We start from the raw sequence: 15,075 nt of genomic DNA, 5'->3' as shown, positions 1-15,075 counted from the left end.
CTATTACTTAAAACCATTAAGGCACTTGTTGCCCTTAGGATGAAGTGAAACTTCTCAGCTTGGCTGGCCGGGGCCTCCTACCACTGGCCTCTGCTTACCCCGCTCAGCCCGTCCTGAGCCACTCTGCCCTCAGCCCTGCCTGCGGCGGCCCTAGACTCCTTTCCGTTTCTCAAACTAAATGTGCTTTTCTGCTGCCTTCACACCCACACACACATAGTGCCCTGCTCGGCAGCCTCACTCTTCTGGCCCTTCGCGTCTCAGCTCACGTGGCATCTCATCCAAAAGGTGTTTCTGACCGTCCCCCAACATAACTTCGGTGATCACAGCCATCACTGCATAGTGTTGTGACTGTCTGCTTTCCTGATATGTTAGGAATTCCATGCAGGCCCCAAACTCACGGTGTTGCTCACTGCCGAATCCCAGCGTGAGCACAGTGGGGGGCACACTAAGAGCACTAAAAAACCAAGAGAAGTGATGTATTTCCACTTACGTTTGTGGTCTCCCTTCCCTGTACCTTCATCCTGTCTCCTCTTACCAGGTACCTCTCTCCCCAGAGCTAGCGCTTCATCCCTTCACGAGCTCCTGCCCATAGGAGGGCTGCTGCAAAAACTTTCTGGAAGGATCACATCTCTCACAACTGCCTTCATAAGAACTTTTTTTTAATTATTATTATTTAGAAATGCAGTTATATACATAGAACAATTAAAATTAAATTAAACTTTGTACAAATATTAAAATACTATCTTCACACCCACTGCAATGTACAGGATACCAAAAAATATATATATAACATAAAATAAAGCAAACCCAAACTGACTGACATCCTGCACAGTCAATGATGCGTGTGTCATGTGAAACCATTGCAGAGATTCCATAGTGGTGTGATGAGAAGCCTGGGCAGGGTGTGGTGGGCTGCCAGGCAACCCTCCTCGCCCCTCTCTCCTCCCCTGCTTGGCGATCTGAGTGCTCTGCCCCTGCATCTTCCCCAGCTCCTAGCAGAGGGCTCAGCCTTGGGGTTCTCATTCAAGATTCTACCAGATTTTCAACTGGCGGTTAAGAGGAGTCGCTTCCCAGGAAAGCTGAGCCTGCCTTTCCCTCTCCGGGGAACTGGCTACTCTACCACTCGGTGCACCCATCTGTCGAAAAAAATCCTCTCGGAGCCCCTCACCGGACACCAGTAATGACAGGCCCGATGCTGAGAGCCAGGAGCCCTAGCAGGCTCCACGAGAAACGCTCCCAGCCTCTATCCTCAGCAAAGCACATCTGGAATTAAGCTGTCAAGCCCGCGTCCCTTCCCTCCTGGGCCCGTTATTCTCAAGGTGGGGGGTGGGGGGGAGGAGGGGAACAGGCAAGGATCTAGAAATATTTGCAGCATTTTCCATTCTATACGTAAAGATGTTCCCTGGGAATGGAAGTGACATTGTTATGTAGAAAGCAAGTGGTTTGAGCTCTTCTGGGATGGGGAGGGGAAAGGCCGAGTGCTAGGATTCCTGTGCCACCACTAACTTAGCAGGAAAAGTGTACCTTTGTCTGTCTTGCCCTCCAGCTTCTCCACGGAGCTTTAAAGCTGGGGGAAGGGGAGAGGAGGAGGGCAGGAAGAATGGGGATGACAACGTGAGTTCTGTTTGCAAATGGAGTGTTCGCAGGATGTACACTGAAATACCTTATAAAACCAAAAGAACTCACAAAGTGGCCAGGACTCGGCCCATTTCACGGTTCACACCCAGTGAAGTGGGAGCATAGCACACAAAACTCAAAAATGGCAAAAGACAGAGCCTACGTGCTGAACTAAGGCATTGAAAGGGATGGAAATTTTAAGTAATTTTCACCACATACTGGCCCTTGAAAGTCACTGGAATGTGACTGCAAGTTGCCAGGATATAAAACCTGCACTGAGTCAGCTCATGTATGCAAAACAAACAAACAAAACAAAACACCCCTTTTTAAAAGTCCTTTGGTGCCAACCGTTCTCCTGGGCAAGTCCTCTGCTGGACTCCCCTGGAGGGGAGCCCGGGAAGCCAGACCATGGGCAGTTTTCCCCACCTGCTCCAGGCCCCTCTGGCAGCCCCCAGCACCACCTTGTCTCTCAGCCAGGCCCCACTCCAAGGCAGCTGTGGGGGGGCCCTGATCCTTCGCAAGGGACAAAGGCCAGAAGCTCTAGAAACAGCAGCGCATGGCTGATGTGGGAGCAGAAAGCTCACTGCGGTAAGCCGTCGTGGGTGTCAGCAGCAATGAGGCTGGCTCTGCACCCACAGGCCGGGGGACTCCGGGAGGCCCCAGCAAAGCCAGTGACGTGGGGGACGTGGCAGGGAGGTTCCTGACTTTTCTCTCTTCCCTACCGGGTGGCAAGTCTGGGCTTGTGATCCCCAGGGCGGGCGGGCCAAGTGGAAGAAGGGTTCAGAGGGCAGGCGGGCCAAGCCGGTCACCTCTGTGGCTGAATATACCGCAAACAAAAAGTGCAATCTCTTGGGTGAGAAACCCAGAGTAACTGGATAGAAAAAGGTAAGAGCTTCCATTTAAAGAAAGATCCTAGACTAGAATTCAGGTGTTGGAAGATTGGGCAACAGAAGCTGCAGGCTCAGCAATGAGACTTTGGATGCCTCCCCCTGGTCCCCACTGGTCCCTGCTCTCTTTTGGAGGAAGACAAGGGCTGCCGGTGGGTGGAACAGAACCTGTGCAGGGTGAAGCAGCGGGGCCGGGGACCCTGCCCTCCAGATGGGCCCCGTGCCAGCAACGGCCAGCAGGCACGTCTCCAAAAACGGCCTCTTCTGAGGCCAAGGACAGCCCTGCTCTGTTCCATCTCCCTCCCTCCAGCTCCCGGGCCAGGGCTGAGGGCACACAGCATGAGAGGGCTCCCGCGGGGAGGAGCCCGATGCACGCAGGCGCTGCCCTCACCTGAGCCGAGGGAAGACCACAGGGGCGGCGAGCCCCCCCGCAGAGCCCGGAGTAAAGTGCGCGTGTGAGAGTGGAGGCGGGAGGCTGAGGGCGGGCCATTCGTTCTTCTTCTCTTGGAGGCCACCCGCAGCCACCCCGGAGCTACCCTGTTAGGTCAGGAACTGAAAACACATCGGGCTCTACTATTTTCACCACCCCAGACAGAGGCTGGGGGAAGGAGCGGAGGCGCGGTGCTTCAGACACAAAACAGTAACACGCGCTCCGTAGTGCCACATCTCCTGAAGAGGCAGCAGCCCTGTCAGTGTGGGACCCTCGGCCAAGGGAGCGGCCCCAGCAGGGCCCCGGAGCCAGGCTGCTTCCAAACCATCTCCACCAACAAGCTGGGGGGGGTGTGTGTGTGTGCCGACTGTGTCTTGGGCCCTCCCGGTGCCGGGAAGACCAGGGAGTCGATTGCCAGCTGTGACGAGCGGAGGGGCGGCAGGGGAGGGTGGAACGAGGAAAAGCAGCAGCGAGGCAAGCAGCAGGATGCTTCCTGGGCACAGTTACTAAGGCACGTGACTGTGGTGAGGAGGACCCTCAGGACCGGGGCGGAGCTGCCTGCAGCTGCCTGGGGACACGGTCGGCCGGCGCCTCTCAGGCCCCCTTCCCTCACCATGAACCCAGAACAGGGCAACTGGCCCCAACTGCCAGCGACCAGATGGGCATCTCATGGCATCTCAGCAACACTCCCGACCCGTGGATGACTCGCCTCAGGGCTCGGCCGGCAAGGAAGCCGGAGCTGCGCAGGATCAAACCCAGGAGGCCGCATGCAACTCCCCCCTATGCTCCAGGGAAAGAGAAAAGACCGGTGCCAGGAAGGCCAGATGCTGGAAGGAGGAAGTGAGAACTTGCATATGCGGAAGGCGATCGATCATTATCAGCTACCGTCCTCCCCTCCCTTGGGATCTTCTGGATGCTTCTTGGAAACTCGACAGGGCCAGGCGCTGGCACCTCTGAGCTGCAGAGCTGGGCGCTGGGACAGCTCAGGCCAAGGGAGCCACAGCTTGCCCCAATTCGAGCCACTATCGGATCTGCTCCTGCTAAGGGCCGCGGTGCCAGCCCCCGAAGGAGACAGGCCAGACCCAGGCCCGGCCCCCTGCGTGGCAGAGTGCCTCCACCAAGGCTTGCAGGACAGCAGCAAGCCCGCACGACAGGGACACTGGACGGGCGGGAGGAAGGCACAAGTAAACGCAGCGCTCTCGGGCCCACGGGGGCTGCCGCCCAAGCGCTCGCTCGCTGGAGCGGACCCGGAGGGCTCGGGGAAGGAAGGGCTCAATCCAGCACATTCAACGATGTCCCCGACACAGACGGGAAGGCTGGGCCAGGCAAAAAGCCAGCTCCTCCAGCTGTCCAGCAGGCAGATGGTGAGAATCTTCCTTGAGTTTCCAGCCAAGGTGGGCCTGCAGGCCCTCAGAGATACAGAGATACACAGATACACAGGTGGCAGCTCAGGTATCCGGGCAGGGCAGCTGGAGTACGCGGTGCTCAAACCCACAGGGAGAGGGAGGGAGGGCAGAGAGGAGAGAAGCCAGCGGCAGCCCTCATGCTTCTTTCAAGAGTGGGATATCTGCGGGCAGAGGAGGACGGAGAGCACAGTGGTTAGCCCATGTGAGTGACTCTGCAGCACACCTGACCCCGTCGCAGGGATCCTATGTTTAAAGAAATAAAATGCCCTGTTCACAGGCTTCTAGGTAGCCTAAATCCCTCACCCTTTTCTACTCCTTCCTTGCTCATCTCTCCCTCTGCCTCTGTGACAAAATCTGAACATTCAGTCGGGTATTCAAACCCCTTCTGGTCCTACCACCTTGAACCCTCTTCTCTGCTTTAACTATGCTGGTTTAGTTGCTTCTCTTTCTATCCTTATTCTCGCCCTATGAGGCTCCTGAGCCCTGGTTAAGTCTCACCTCCTCCTTCAAGCCATCCTCCAGCTGTGTGATACTGAGTACATCACTCCCCGTCTCTGGGTCTTGGTTGACTCATCTGTCACCGGGCTTAGACTGACACCTTAAGGGCCTGGCTTCCTTCAGTACTGTCAGCCCCAGACAGCTCAGGCTTAGCCTGCAACCAACTCGATAACCTATGTGTCTTGTTTTTTTGTACTCCTCATTCTGACATGGACCCTACCACTCTTGGTTCCATTTTTTCTCAAGTATAGGCTTCATCTTCCCAACTGACTGACAATCCATGTGGGCAGAGAGCATGTTTCACAGCTCTTCCCATCACACCTGAAACCTAACCCAGCACCCGGCACAGAGGGGCTCTGAGAAACGCTTGTTCAATACCTGGGACAAAGCAAGGGAGCAAAAGGAGAAGAAGGGAGAGAGCTGGCACCACCCTGGCTCCTCAGGAAGGATAAGGGCTGAGGCTTGTGTCAATACGTGCAGACATACAATATGCAAAGCTGGCTGCCCGTGGGGTCACTGGCTTCCACCTTTAAACCCTGGCCACCTATTTAGTGGCCCCTTCCTAGCTCTACATCCCACCAAGAGAAAAGCAGGCATGCTGCTGACAATCAGGAAACCCTACACCTGATCTGCACTTAAGAACTTCCAACTTCTTTGCTTTCAGCTATTCTAAACCATACACATGAACTGTGCCCAGGACTCCCAGGAAACTGAGTTTTCTCTAAGGCTCTTTTACCGGGGGGGGTGGGGGGGTGGGGGTGGTTGGTAAGTATAGAAGTCCTCACTTTCTAAAGGGAAACATCTAGATTCGGTCTGCATCCTGAACCACAGTGGGATTTTACGTAAAGATGTTTTTTAAAGTGACAGAGTCAATCCCGATGTTCGACTCTCCAGGCTCCCGTAAAGGCAGAGGTGTCAGGAGGGGGCAATTTTGTTCTCTGGCTGGTTTGCCACAAAGGACCTGGAGTGACCTGGGAGGCAGCATGGCACCATGGGGCTATAACGCAAGTTTGGGAGCAGATCCATCGGCTTCAAATCCCAGCTCAGCCACCTACCAATGGGCAAGTGACTTAACCTCTTTGAGCCTCAGTATCCCTATCTGTAAAATGGGGCTGGTAATAATACCCACTTCTCAGGATCACTGTGAGGTTTGACTGACACAGAGCAAGAAAACCAACTAGCACGGGACCTGGCATGCTCCCATTTAAAATGAAGCAGCTGGAATGCTCCGGGAGAGGCAGGCTCAGTTTCCTCTGTCATAAGACCCCACACCTCCTTGTTATTCCTGTTCTTTCAGGAACATAAAAATTATGACAAGAGGACAGGCCCCACTCCACGTCCAACTGGCTGTCTACCCTTTGATTTAGCATATCCCTGAGGCCATGAATAGTTTCGGAGACTCCAAACCGATTAAAATTCACAGACAACAGTGAAAAGCCTCCCTATACAGAGCCCAAAGGCCTACCTGGGGCTCCGAGGGTAAAATTCTATTCTGTAGGATAATCCCCCAGGTATTATCTTTCTTTGCCGCCAGATACACCAATTATCAGAAAGGTTCGCCTTCCTTCCTCACTCCAGCAAGGACCCTGAGCAGATAATAACTTACGGTCAGCACCGAGCACCTACCGTCTGTGTAGTCCTCCGACGTGAGGCTTTGTATGTCACTGTTCTCTGAATCTGGGGCTTCTTTGTGTGCCACTCGGCTGTTCCCTGAGCCGGCCACCCAGGAAGAGGGGGCTGCCTGATGCACCATCACAGTCTCTGAGCCCCGAGAGCCCCGGGCTTCACACAGTCCAGGCTGGCCTGGGGCCTCCTCCTCTCCACCTGCGGAGGAGCAGGCCCCCTGGTCCTGCAGCTGCTGCTCCCTTGGCCCGCTCCTCCCACTGGGCCCAGACCCTTCTGACAGCACAATCTGCACTCTGGGGTCAGCGGGCGGCACACAGTGACCGGAACTGCCGTACACAGCCTCCTCATACGACGGCAGCGCAACCTGGACTCCATCCACCATGATGGACACCTGGTCCCCGGACACGCCCTGGTCACGCCTGCATCCGTAGGGAAGGACAAAGGAAGAATCAGAATACACGCACAGGTAAATATCACAATATCAACACCACCAACCGTTTCTGACCACTTACTATGGTACCCGGCATGGCACTAAGGGCTTTACACACGTTGCCCCACTGAGTCCTTTCAGGTAGATTGACCAAGAATGCAGATGAGGCTCAGAGTAGTTAAGTAACCTACCCAGTCGCACAGCTGGTAAGGGAGGAAGCTAGGATGTGAATCCATTCCACCTGCTTCCAAAGACTGTGTTCTTAACCTCTGGGTACACAGGCACCTAGCTCTCTGGTCCTGTGCAAAAACGAGGAAGCTAGAGACCCAGAAATAAAGCCATTCACTCAGCACAGCTAAGACAGGAAAGTGGGAGAATGATGGCTACAAATACCCGTGAATATACCCCTGCCTGCGCACTTCACGCGGGTATACTGTATGGTATGTAAATGACATCTCCGTCAAGCTCCTTTTAAAAAGAGGAGGAGGAAAAGAAGCACCGTGGTCTGGAAATGGGACACTGGACTCAAAAACTGAAGAATTTTATTCTTTTGACTCAGCCACTTTGCTTGCCTTTTATTTAATTTTAACTTCGTAAACTTAAAAAAATATGTGAATTATAACACAAATATTAGACAAACATCGAAAAATGTACAGCTGACTTATTCCAGAGGTAACATGGAGTACAAGCCCTAGCTGGGTCAAGAAACAACACTGCTGGCACCGCCCAGCCCACCCCCGCCGTGTCCATTCCTATCGCCTCACCACCAAAAGCAACCACGATGCTGACTCTCATGAAAATCGTTCCTTTGACTTTTATTTTAGTAATTTTACTGCCTAAACATGAATCCTTCAACACCAGTTATTTCTGCATATTTCTGATCTTTATATGAATGGGAAAGACAATAAATGTGTGTGTGTGTGTGTGTGTGTGTGTGTGTGTGTCTGGCTTTGAATTTAACTCAACATTATAACATTACGTTTGGGAGATTTATCCATGTAAATACTTCTTTTCTGGATTACTTTTATACATGCGCTTTTTTTTTTTTTTTTTTTTTTGGCCACTGTGAGGCTTGCAGGATCTTAGTTCCCAGGCCACAGATTGAACCCAGGCCCCCGGCAGTGGAAGGGCAGAGTCCTAACCATTAGACCACCAGGGAATTCCTGAACCATTCTGAAAATAAGTTATTTCTTACTAATTAAGACAGTAGTTAGCACACACCTCCCAAGAACCTCTTTTCCTATGTTAACTACAACAATATTTACATCCTGGAAATAACATTGGTATAATACTGTAATACAAATGTTCCCAACTACCCAAAAATATATCTGCTTCAGCTGCTGTCTTGTTTGTTTTCATCCACAATCCAATTATGGATCATGCATTGCACTTAGTTGTCCCGTCTCTTGCATCTCTTTTAATCTAGAACAGGCCAATCTCGGCCTAGAACACTACACGCCACAGCACTGCCTGTGATGTCATGTCCTCTTCTGTGTGTCACACCAGGAGACACGTAAGGTCTATGGCTGGACCATATTATTATTGCTGGACTGTTTTATTTGTTCTCAATTTCCTCACCTGTACGTGCAGATAAAAATCTGTACTACCCAGTTCAAATGGCACACACACAGTGAGGATGACAGAAGTGGCACTCATAAAAGTGCTCAGACATTTCTGGAAAGAAGGGAAACTTTGATGGCAGGGTGGCATCCGAAAGCAGAGTGCATCCTGGCATGCGCTTAACTTTCGTTATTCAAAATAACATTTTTTTTTTGTTTAAAAAGTAATAGATGTACAAAATTTAGACAGGGTCTATAATGAAACCCAAATCTCCCTGCCTCTTAGGCAAAATCAGTTACTTTGAACACACTGACTAGTTAACTACCAGGGGAAAATGATCCCTAATTTGGAAGAAATGAGGAACAGCTCGAGTTGACTTTACGTGGCAGTAGCCAATTCTTTCAAATAAACAGTCCCTTCCAAATCTTCTCTAGTCTACTAATTGTTTAACTACCTTTAAAAATAGCCGCTACCCCCTGCCCCAAACAAAACAAAATAACAAGAAGAAAGAAGAATCACACACACAGTACACACAGATATTAAACTGGTCCTTGTCTGTGCATTCCAAACCAGGAGCATTTTAGTTAATGCAGTTTAGTCTGCTCCTTCGTGCCTGTGCCTGACAACAGTCACTGAGGAAGGGCTGTGGATGGACATAAACTGTTTTCTTCAGAGGGAATGAGGAAGGGCCAGGGCAACCCAAGCAGGTAAGGGGGCCATGCCAGCCTGGGAGAGTCCACCATGAGGGACCCACCGGGGGCCAGGTCCCCACCATTGGCCATCCCCACCCCAACCTCACCTATCCAGTCTGGGATGATTTGTGGCTGGTGCACTCACCTGGAATAAGGAAAGTGACAAAGGCAGGCAAGAAAACCACTTCCTCGGTTTCTAGTATGGTATAGTGCAGTGCTTGCCAATCCCAGCTGCACGTGAGAACCACCTGGGGAGCTTTTTAACCCACTAATACCAGGCACCCATCCCAAACTAAAGAAATCAGAACGTCTGGGGATGGAGGCCCAGGTGCTGGCGTTTGTTTTTAGTTTCCCACAGGTGCCTCTACGTGCATCCAGGAGAGGGGAACAGGGAGACAGGGCAGTGGCTCACAGCCATGAGCCTGCATCCGAAACGCTTGGAGGGCCTGAGAAACACAGAGTTTCTCATTCTGTTGGTCTGGGGTGGGGCCTGAAAATCTGCATTCCTAACAAGCTCCCAGGTGATGCTGAGCCTGCTGGGACCACACTTTGGGAACCATTGACGTAGGGGAAATAACATGCCACTCGAGTTGGACAGACTGGGGTTTAAATCTCACCTCTGTCATCACCTAGAGGGAGGACCCTGAGTGAATGACTTAACCGCTCTGAGCCTCAGTTTCCTAATCTGCAACGATCCTATGAGGATGAAGACAATGTATGCAAAGCAAAAGCACAGTGCCAGGCACATCTGGAAGCTTAACACACGGCAGGGCCCTCCCCTTCCCCCGGGTGCACACAGACCAGCAGAGGCCAGCAGGCCCTCCAGCACCCCTCTGCCAGCCAAAGGCCAGCCTCCACCGTGACGCACGCCGCCCGCTGCCACTGGCTCACCTGCTGTGATGGAAAGACTTCAGCTTTGGCTGCAGCAGCACAAACAGCACCACCAGGAGGAGAATGAGCGCCACGGAGCTGGCAGTGGAAGCCACGATGGACAGCGTGGGGACCCCGAGCGACGTGTGGGCGTCTTTGTCTACGGGAACAAGCCATCATCAGACGTGTTTTGTACCCTGACACACGGAACGTGAGCCCCACGGCTGACCTTGTCAAGGGCCCCCTGCACAGCGCCACGCTGAGACATGCTACGTACGGCCAGGGCCACTTTTGGAGTAACGGTGCAGAGTGGCTTTTACATCAGGGAAAGGGGACATTCCCCTATTCTGTTCCTGAATCTAAAATTCCCTTCACTTCACTTCCCTAGAGGTCTTACCTTTATAAACCCCATCTGATCCTGTCCTTAAGAGCAGGCTGGAAGACATGAACCATCCAAATGCACACATCATTCCACCATCTGAAGTCCCACCCATGTGGCAGGAAAATTTATAAGAACAGGGCGGTAATAACAATCTGTTCTAAGATCCTGCAGCTTTAGTTGTAAACCTCAGGCCTGTCCCCACCCTTCTCTGGGGTGTCACGGTCTTGAAGTTCGAGTGAAAGCACAAAGATGGCTGCATGACACACTCTCCCGCAGGCAGCTGGATTTCCTGTCATGCATGACAGGAGGAGGCGGAGGGGGATAGGTCTTCTGGCCAGCTGGACTGCAGCTCCGTGACAAAACAGTCCACTTCCATTCAAGGAAAAATAATATAAAAGAGACACTACAGAAGGTGCTCGCACCGTGCTCATGGGTTAGCAGAACACAGTCGGAGGTCACCGGCACTGGGCTAGGCAAACAAGAGATCCGGTGCATCAAAGGGACTTTACATAGCACAGCAGATGCCTCGGTAGCTCGGCTGAAATGCACTGGGACACGCACCAGCAATCCAAATGCCTTTCACAGAGACGTGAAATCCCAAAGGAAAGGAGGCTGCAGGGCATCTGAAGGGCCATATGCTGCCCCACAGCACAGGGTGCTCCAGAGGGAGCGGGTACCACTTCCCGGGAGTTAGAAGAAAGCAGGAGCCCAGCAGCACCCCTCACTCATCCGCCAAACTGACCCTCGTTGAGATGACAGCTGATCTCCATGGCTGGCTTCCACTCGCCATTCTTACACGTCAGGTACTTGTAATCACCCTTCAACATGTAGCCTTCAGCACACAGGTACTCGATGACGCTGCCCGAGTTCAGGGGGTCTCTACAGGGCCGGGGGTGGCAGATGTAGCCACCATTCTCTGGCTCCGGGGGCAGGGAACACACTGCAAAGACAGGGAGAGCAGAGGTACAGTGGTGAGGTTTTCCAGCGAGACTGCCGTCAGCGACAAAGAGGGGGCAGCTCTGAGGGCTTCAGCAGGAAACACACCAGGAGCAAAGAGCCAGCCCCTTGGAAAGGCAGCTGGCCAAACTTTGCAAGTTCAGGTTGCCAATGACAGAGGGAGGCGCCCTGGCAACAGGGGAAGCTTGGCTGCTTGCAGCACTTCCCCTCGCCCTCCCTCCCCAGCACTGCGCCTTAGGACAACTGCATCCATCACTGAACAGTAGACTTCGACAAAGCTGAACTCGCAGAGATCTAGCGCATGTGGGGCTTTTCCAGCATTTTATTCTTTTATGATTACAAATTGTGTATTCTTTTTTTTTTTTTTTAACTCTCAGTCTATCCCTCCCCCTGCCACCCTTCCCCCCCCACCCCCGGTAACCATAAGTTCATTCTCTAAGTCTGTGAGTCTGTTTCTGTTTTGTAGATAAGTTCATTTGTATTTTTTTTTTTTTTTTAGATTCCACATAAAAGTGATATATATTTGTCTTTCTCTTTCCCTGACTCACTTCACTTAGTATGATAATCTCCAGGGCCACCCATGGTACATGTGTACAATGGAATATTGCTCAGCCAAGAAAAAGAATGAAATAATGCATCGCATAATGTGGTTTTAATAAAACCTACTGAAATACACAACGAATCAGAGTGACAGGTGATAAAACACTGGTAACCTGCACAGGGGAAACATCAGCCTTGTTTCCAACATCAGTACCAGAAAGGATTCCTTCGCATGATAAAAATGTGACTTCTTGGCATCAGAGGGGATTTCTGATGCATTTCCTGGGAGGCTTCCCAGGCCCCCATGCACCACCCATTCCCTGACTAGAGCGGTCACTGGCATCACTCGTCTCTATCCCATGGTAACGCCCATTATTTTTCATTCAGGTAGGACTGTTTAGCTTTAAAAGCACCTTCATTGACCTCCTATCTTATTTATTCCTCTGACAACTCCGTGAGGTAGTTATCATTTCTCCCTTTGAAGATGAGGACACTGGCCCACAAAAGTTAAATGACTTTTAGCCAAGTCAGGCAGACCTGGGAGCAGAGCCAGGGCTTCCGATTGTAAAACCTGTGCTCTTCCCACCAGCAGACATTGCTTCCACCCTAGGAGTGAGCAGGCCTTTAAGGAGTGCATATATGTCAAGGTTGCCTCCCCTATGAACAGGTCAGTTAGGGAGATGGCAAGTGGTACCTAAGTGTGGTGGGAACGCTGGTGTATAGGTAAGTTGCAGTAATACATCAGAGGAGCCGGAAGGCCTGAGCAGCCCAGGGAGCAGGCAGCCTCCCCTTCTGAGCCTGGACAGACACTACAGAACTGAAGTCCCCAGGCAATGGATCATGGGGTATGCCTAGCAAAAACAGGAGGGGACAGGAGGGGCACTATGGGATCACTGTTAAGAAGGCTGGGCTGGGGGAGAAGACATGCTGGCAGGTGGCCAGGCACCGACAAACTTCAACTTACCACAAGCCTTACCTACCAAGGCAGGAAAGATGAAAGTCTCTAAAGGACATTTGATTTTGCTGACAAATACCCTGTCCCCATCGTGACTACCACAAGGACATCAGTATGAGAATAAGAACTGCTGGGTTTCTTTTCTTCACTTCCTCTAACAGACCTGGAGCCTCTGACTGTCTGAGAAAAGGTGCTCTCCCTTCATGGGACCACCCACCACTCTCTCACCAAATGCCACTTCCCTTCAACCTGCTATTATTAAGCAAGATGACTGCCAGCCAGGCTGTGGGGTGGATACTAAGTCGAAAAAGAGATGGTGGCTCCCTGCCCTTGGGCTGCTGATCACTGAGACTAGGAGAAAAGACTCCATATTTAAAGCTGTTAAAACCCTGGGGTAGGTCCACAGCGATCCAGAAACGTCTAGGCAGCCTCTCTGAAACCGGCAGATGAGCCCAATAAGCCCCCTCAGTCCCCTCTAAGCACACACCTCCTCCTCTAGACTCTTCCCACACCACCCACCTCGCCCAAGGTCTTGAACAGGAGGGAGACACAGGCATCACATTCCTCCTGGCGCCTCTCTAAACTATGGCCAAGTAGTTCAAAGAGCCGGCCAGCTGGATTTCCAAAGGAACCTCAGCAAACTGCTTTACCCTTTACACTTACCCTCTTTTGTTCAGGGCAACAAGCCTGCCACAGATTCTCCCGGCTCTCCTTGGGTTGTGTCTAATTGGTTCATTTCCTCAGGGTAATTAATGATGAGCACCCGGGGGGCACTTCCTGAAAACAGGCAGGACCCACTTACAGGTCCAGTGTGCTGGGGAAGACAGTCCCAGGGGAAGGGCTGCTCATTCTAAAACCATTCCCGCTCTGCTGGGTACTTCTGCCCATAAAGCCCACATCTTCACGGAATCTCTGAAAGGGGCCCTGGACATCACCTGGCACCCATTTTTTACGTGCAAAAAATGAGGTCTACAGAGAGGCGACTTACAATTCTATTTCAATTCAACTAATATTTACTGATTACTGTGTAGGGATCATTGTGCTATGCTCTGAAAAAGGATAGAAAGATAAGCACTTCAGGTACTTGTAGCCAAATAGGGGTATGACAAGTAAGTCCACACATATATTTTTTAATTAATTAATTAGGTTGGTTGCAGCAGGTCTTAGTTGTGGTAGGTGGGCTCCTTAGTTGCGGCTCGCTGGCTCCTTAGTTGTGGTATGCAAACTCTTAGTTGCGGCATGCATGTGGGATCTAGTTCCCTGACCAGGGATCAAACCCGGGGCCCCCCGCACTGGGAGCTTGGAGTCTTAACCACTGCGTCACCAGGGAAGTCCCAACACATACATATTAAAAGTTGTTTTCTTCACGGCTCCTGGGTTTTGTGTCTTGGCTAAGGACATTTTCCTAAACATACTCTCCAATATCTTCTTCTAACGTTTTATAGACTGGGTCCTTTGTTATGCAGATAATACCTTCATAGAAAAAAAAAATCTTAGGAAACATATACATGGTACAAAATCCAAAAAGGAAGAGGGTGAATGTGGAAAATAAGCCCTTCTCCTTTCCTAGTCAACTCAGTGCCTCTCTCCAAAGATACTCCACACAGATTTATTCTAATACACATCAAAGAAAGGGATTAGTGTCACAAGAGAGGGAACTCAGAGCAGGAGAGACCAACGTTGTGTGGGGAACGGCTGGGAACAGCTCGCGGAGGAAGTGGCATTTCCAATGGGGCTTGATCTCAGCAGGAAAGGAGGTGGTGGTTTGAAGCTAGTGCGCCAAAGCAGGACCGTGTAGATGAAGCCCAGAGAGCAGCAAGTAGCCTAGGTTAGCTCGGCTGCATAAGAAAACTTGGCCGAATGAATAAATAAATAAAATATAATGGTAACAGTAGTAGTAGTAATAATAATATTGTGATGAAACCATCTCGTAGAGGGGCCTTGGCTGCAACAGGAGGTGTTTATACTATATTCAATGGGCAGAATTACAAGAGGAGCTGAATTTGATATAAGATGGACAGAAGCTGAGAGAGCTTTTAGGGTAGGTCAGCTGTAGAGCAGCCCTTGCAGGGTGAAATAAACTGGACAAAAGTTCTTTTATGTTTGTCTATGAGGATCATACAAAGGAAACAAACTACAGTACGTTAGGTTCAGCGTCACAAAGGGACTGCCCCAGGTCCGAGGAAGAAATAAGGAGGCCTTAGAAGGAAAAGTCAGAAAAAGGC

At 51.3% G+C, this 15,075-nt stretch overlaps 1 protein-coding gene across 4 annotated transcripts in view; it reads right to left on the bottom strand.

Annotated features, from left to right (window-relative positions):
- Positions 1–642: 642 nt before the first annotated feature.
- Positions 643–15,075, bottom strand: part of SUSD6 (sushi domain containing 6) — a 93,909-nt gene continuing 79,476 nt past the window's right edge. For all 4 annotated transcript variants that reach the window (XM_027111618.1, XM_027111617.1, XM_027111620.1 and 1 more), the window contains 4 exons: positions 11,141–11,338; positions 10,038–10,176; positions 6,465–6,883; positions 643–4,501 (listed from right to left, as the gene is read on the bottom strand). In XM_027111618.1, coding sequence (XP_026967419.1) covers positions 4,476–4,501; positions 6,465–6,883; positions 10,038–10,176; positions 11,141–11,338 — 782 coding nt within the window. In that variant the 3' untranslated portion in view covers positions 643–4,475. The remainder of the gene's footprint in view (positions 4,502–6,464; positions 6,884–10,037; positions 10,177–11,140; positions 11,339–15,075) is intronic.

The sequence above is a fragment of the Aethalodelphis obliquidens genome, unplaced genomic scaffold, assembly GCF_003676395.1.
Source record: "Aethalodelphis obliquidens isolate GAN/ISIS:26980383/991018 unplaced genomic scaffold, ASM367639v1 scaffold10, whole genome shotgun sequence".
Lineage (NCBI taxonomy): Eukaryota > Metazoa > Chordata > Mammalia > Artiodactyla > Delphinidae > Aethalodelphis > Aethalodelphis obliquidens.
The sequence above is the reverse complement of the archived record's forward strand: the minus strand, read 5'-3'. Positions and strand labels throughout refer to the sequence as shown.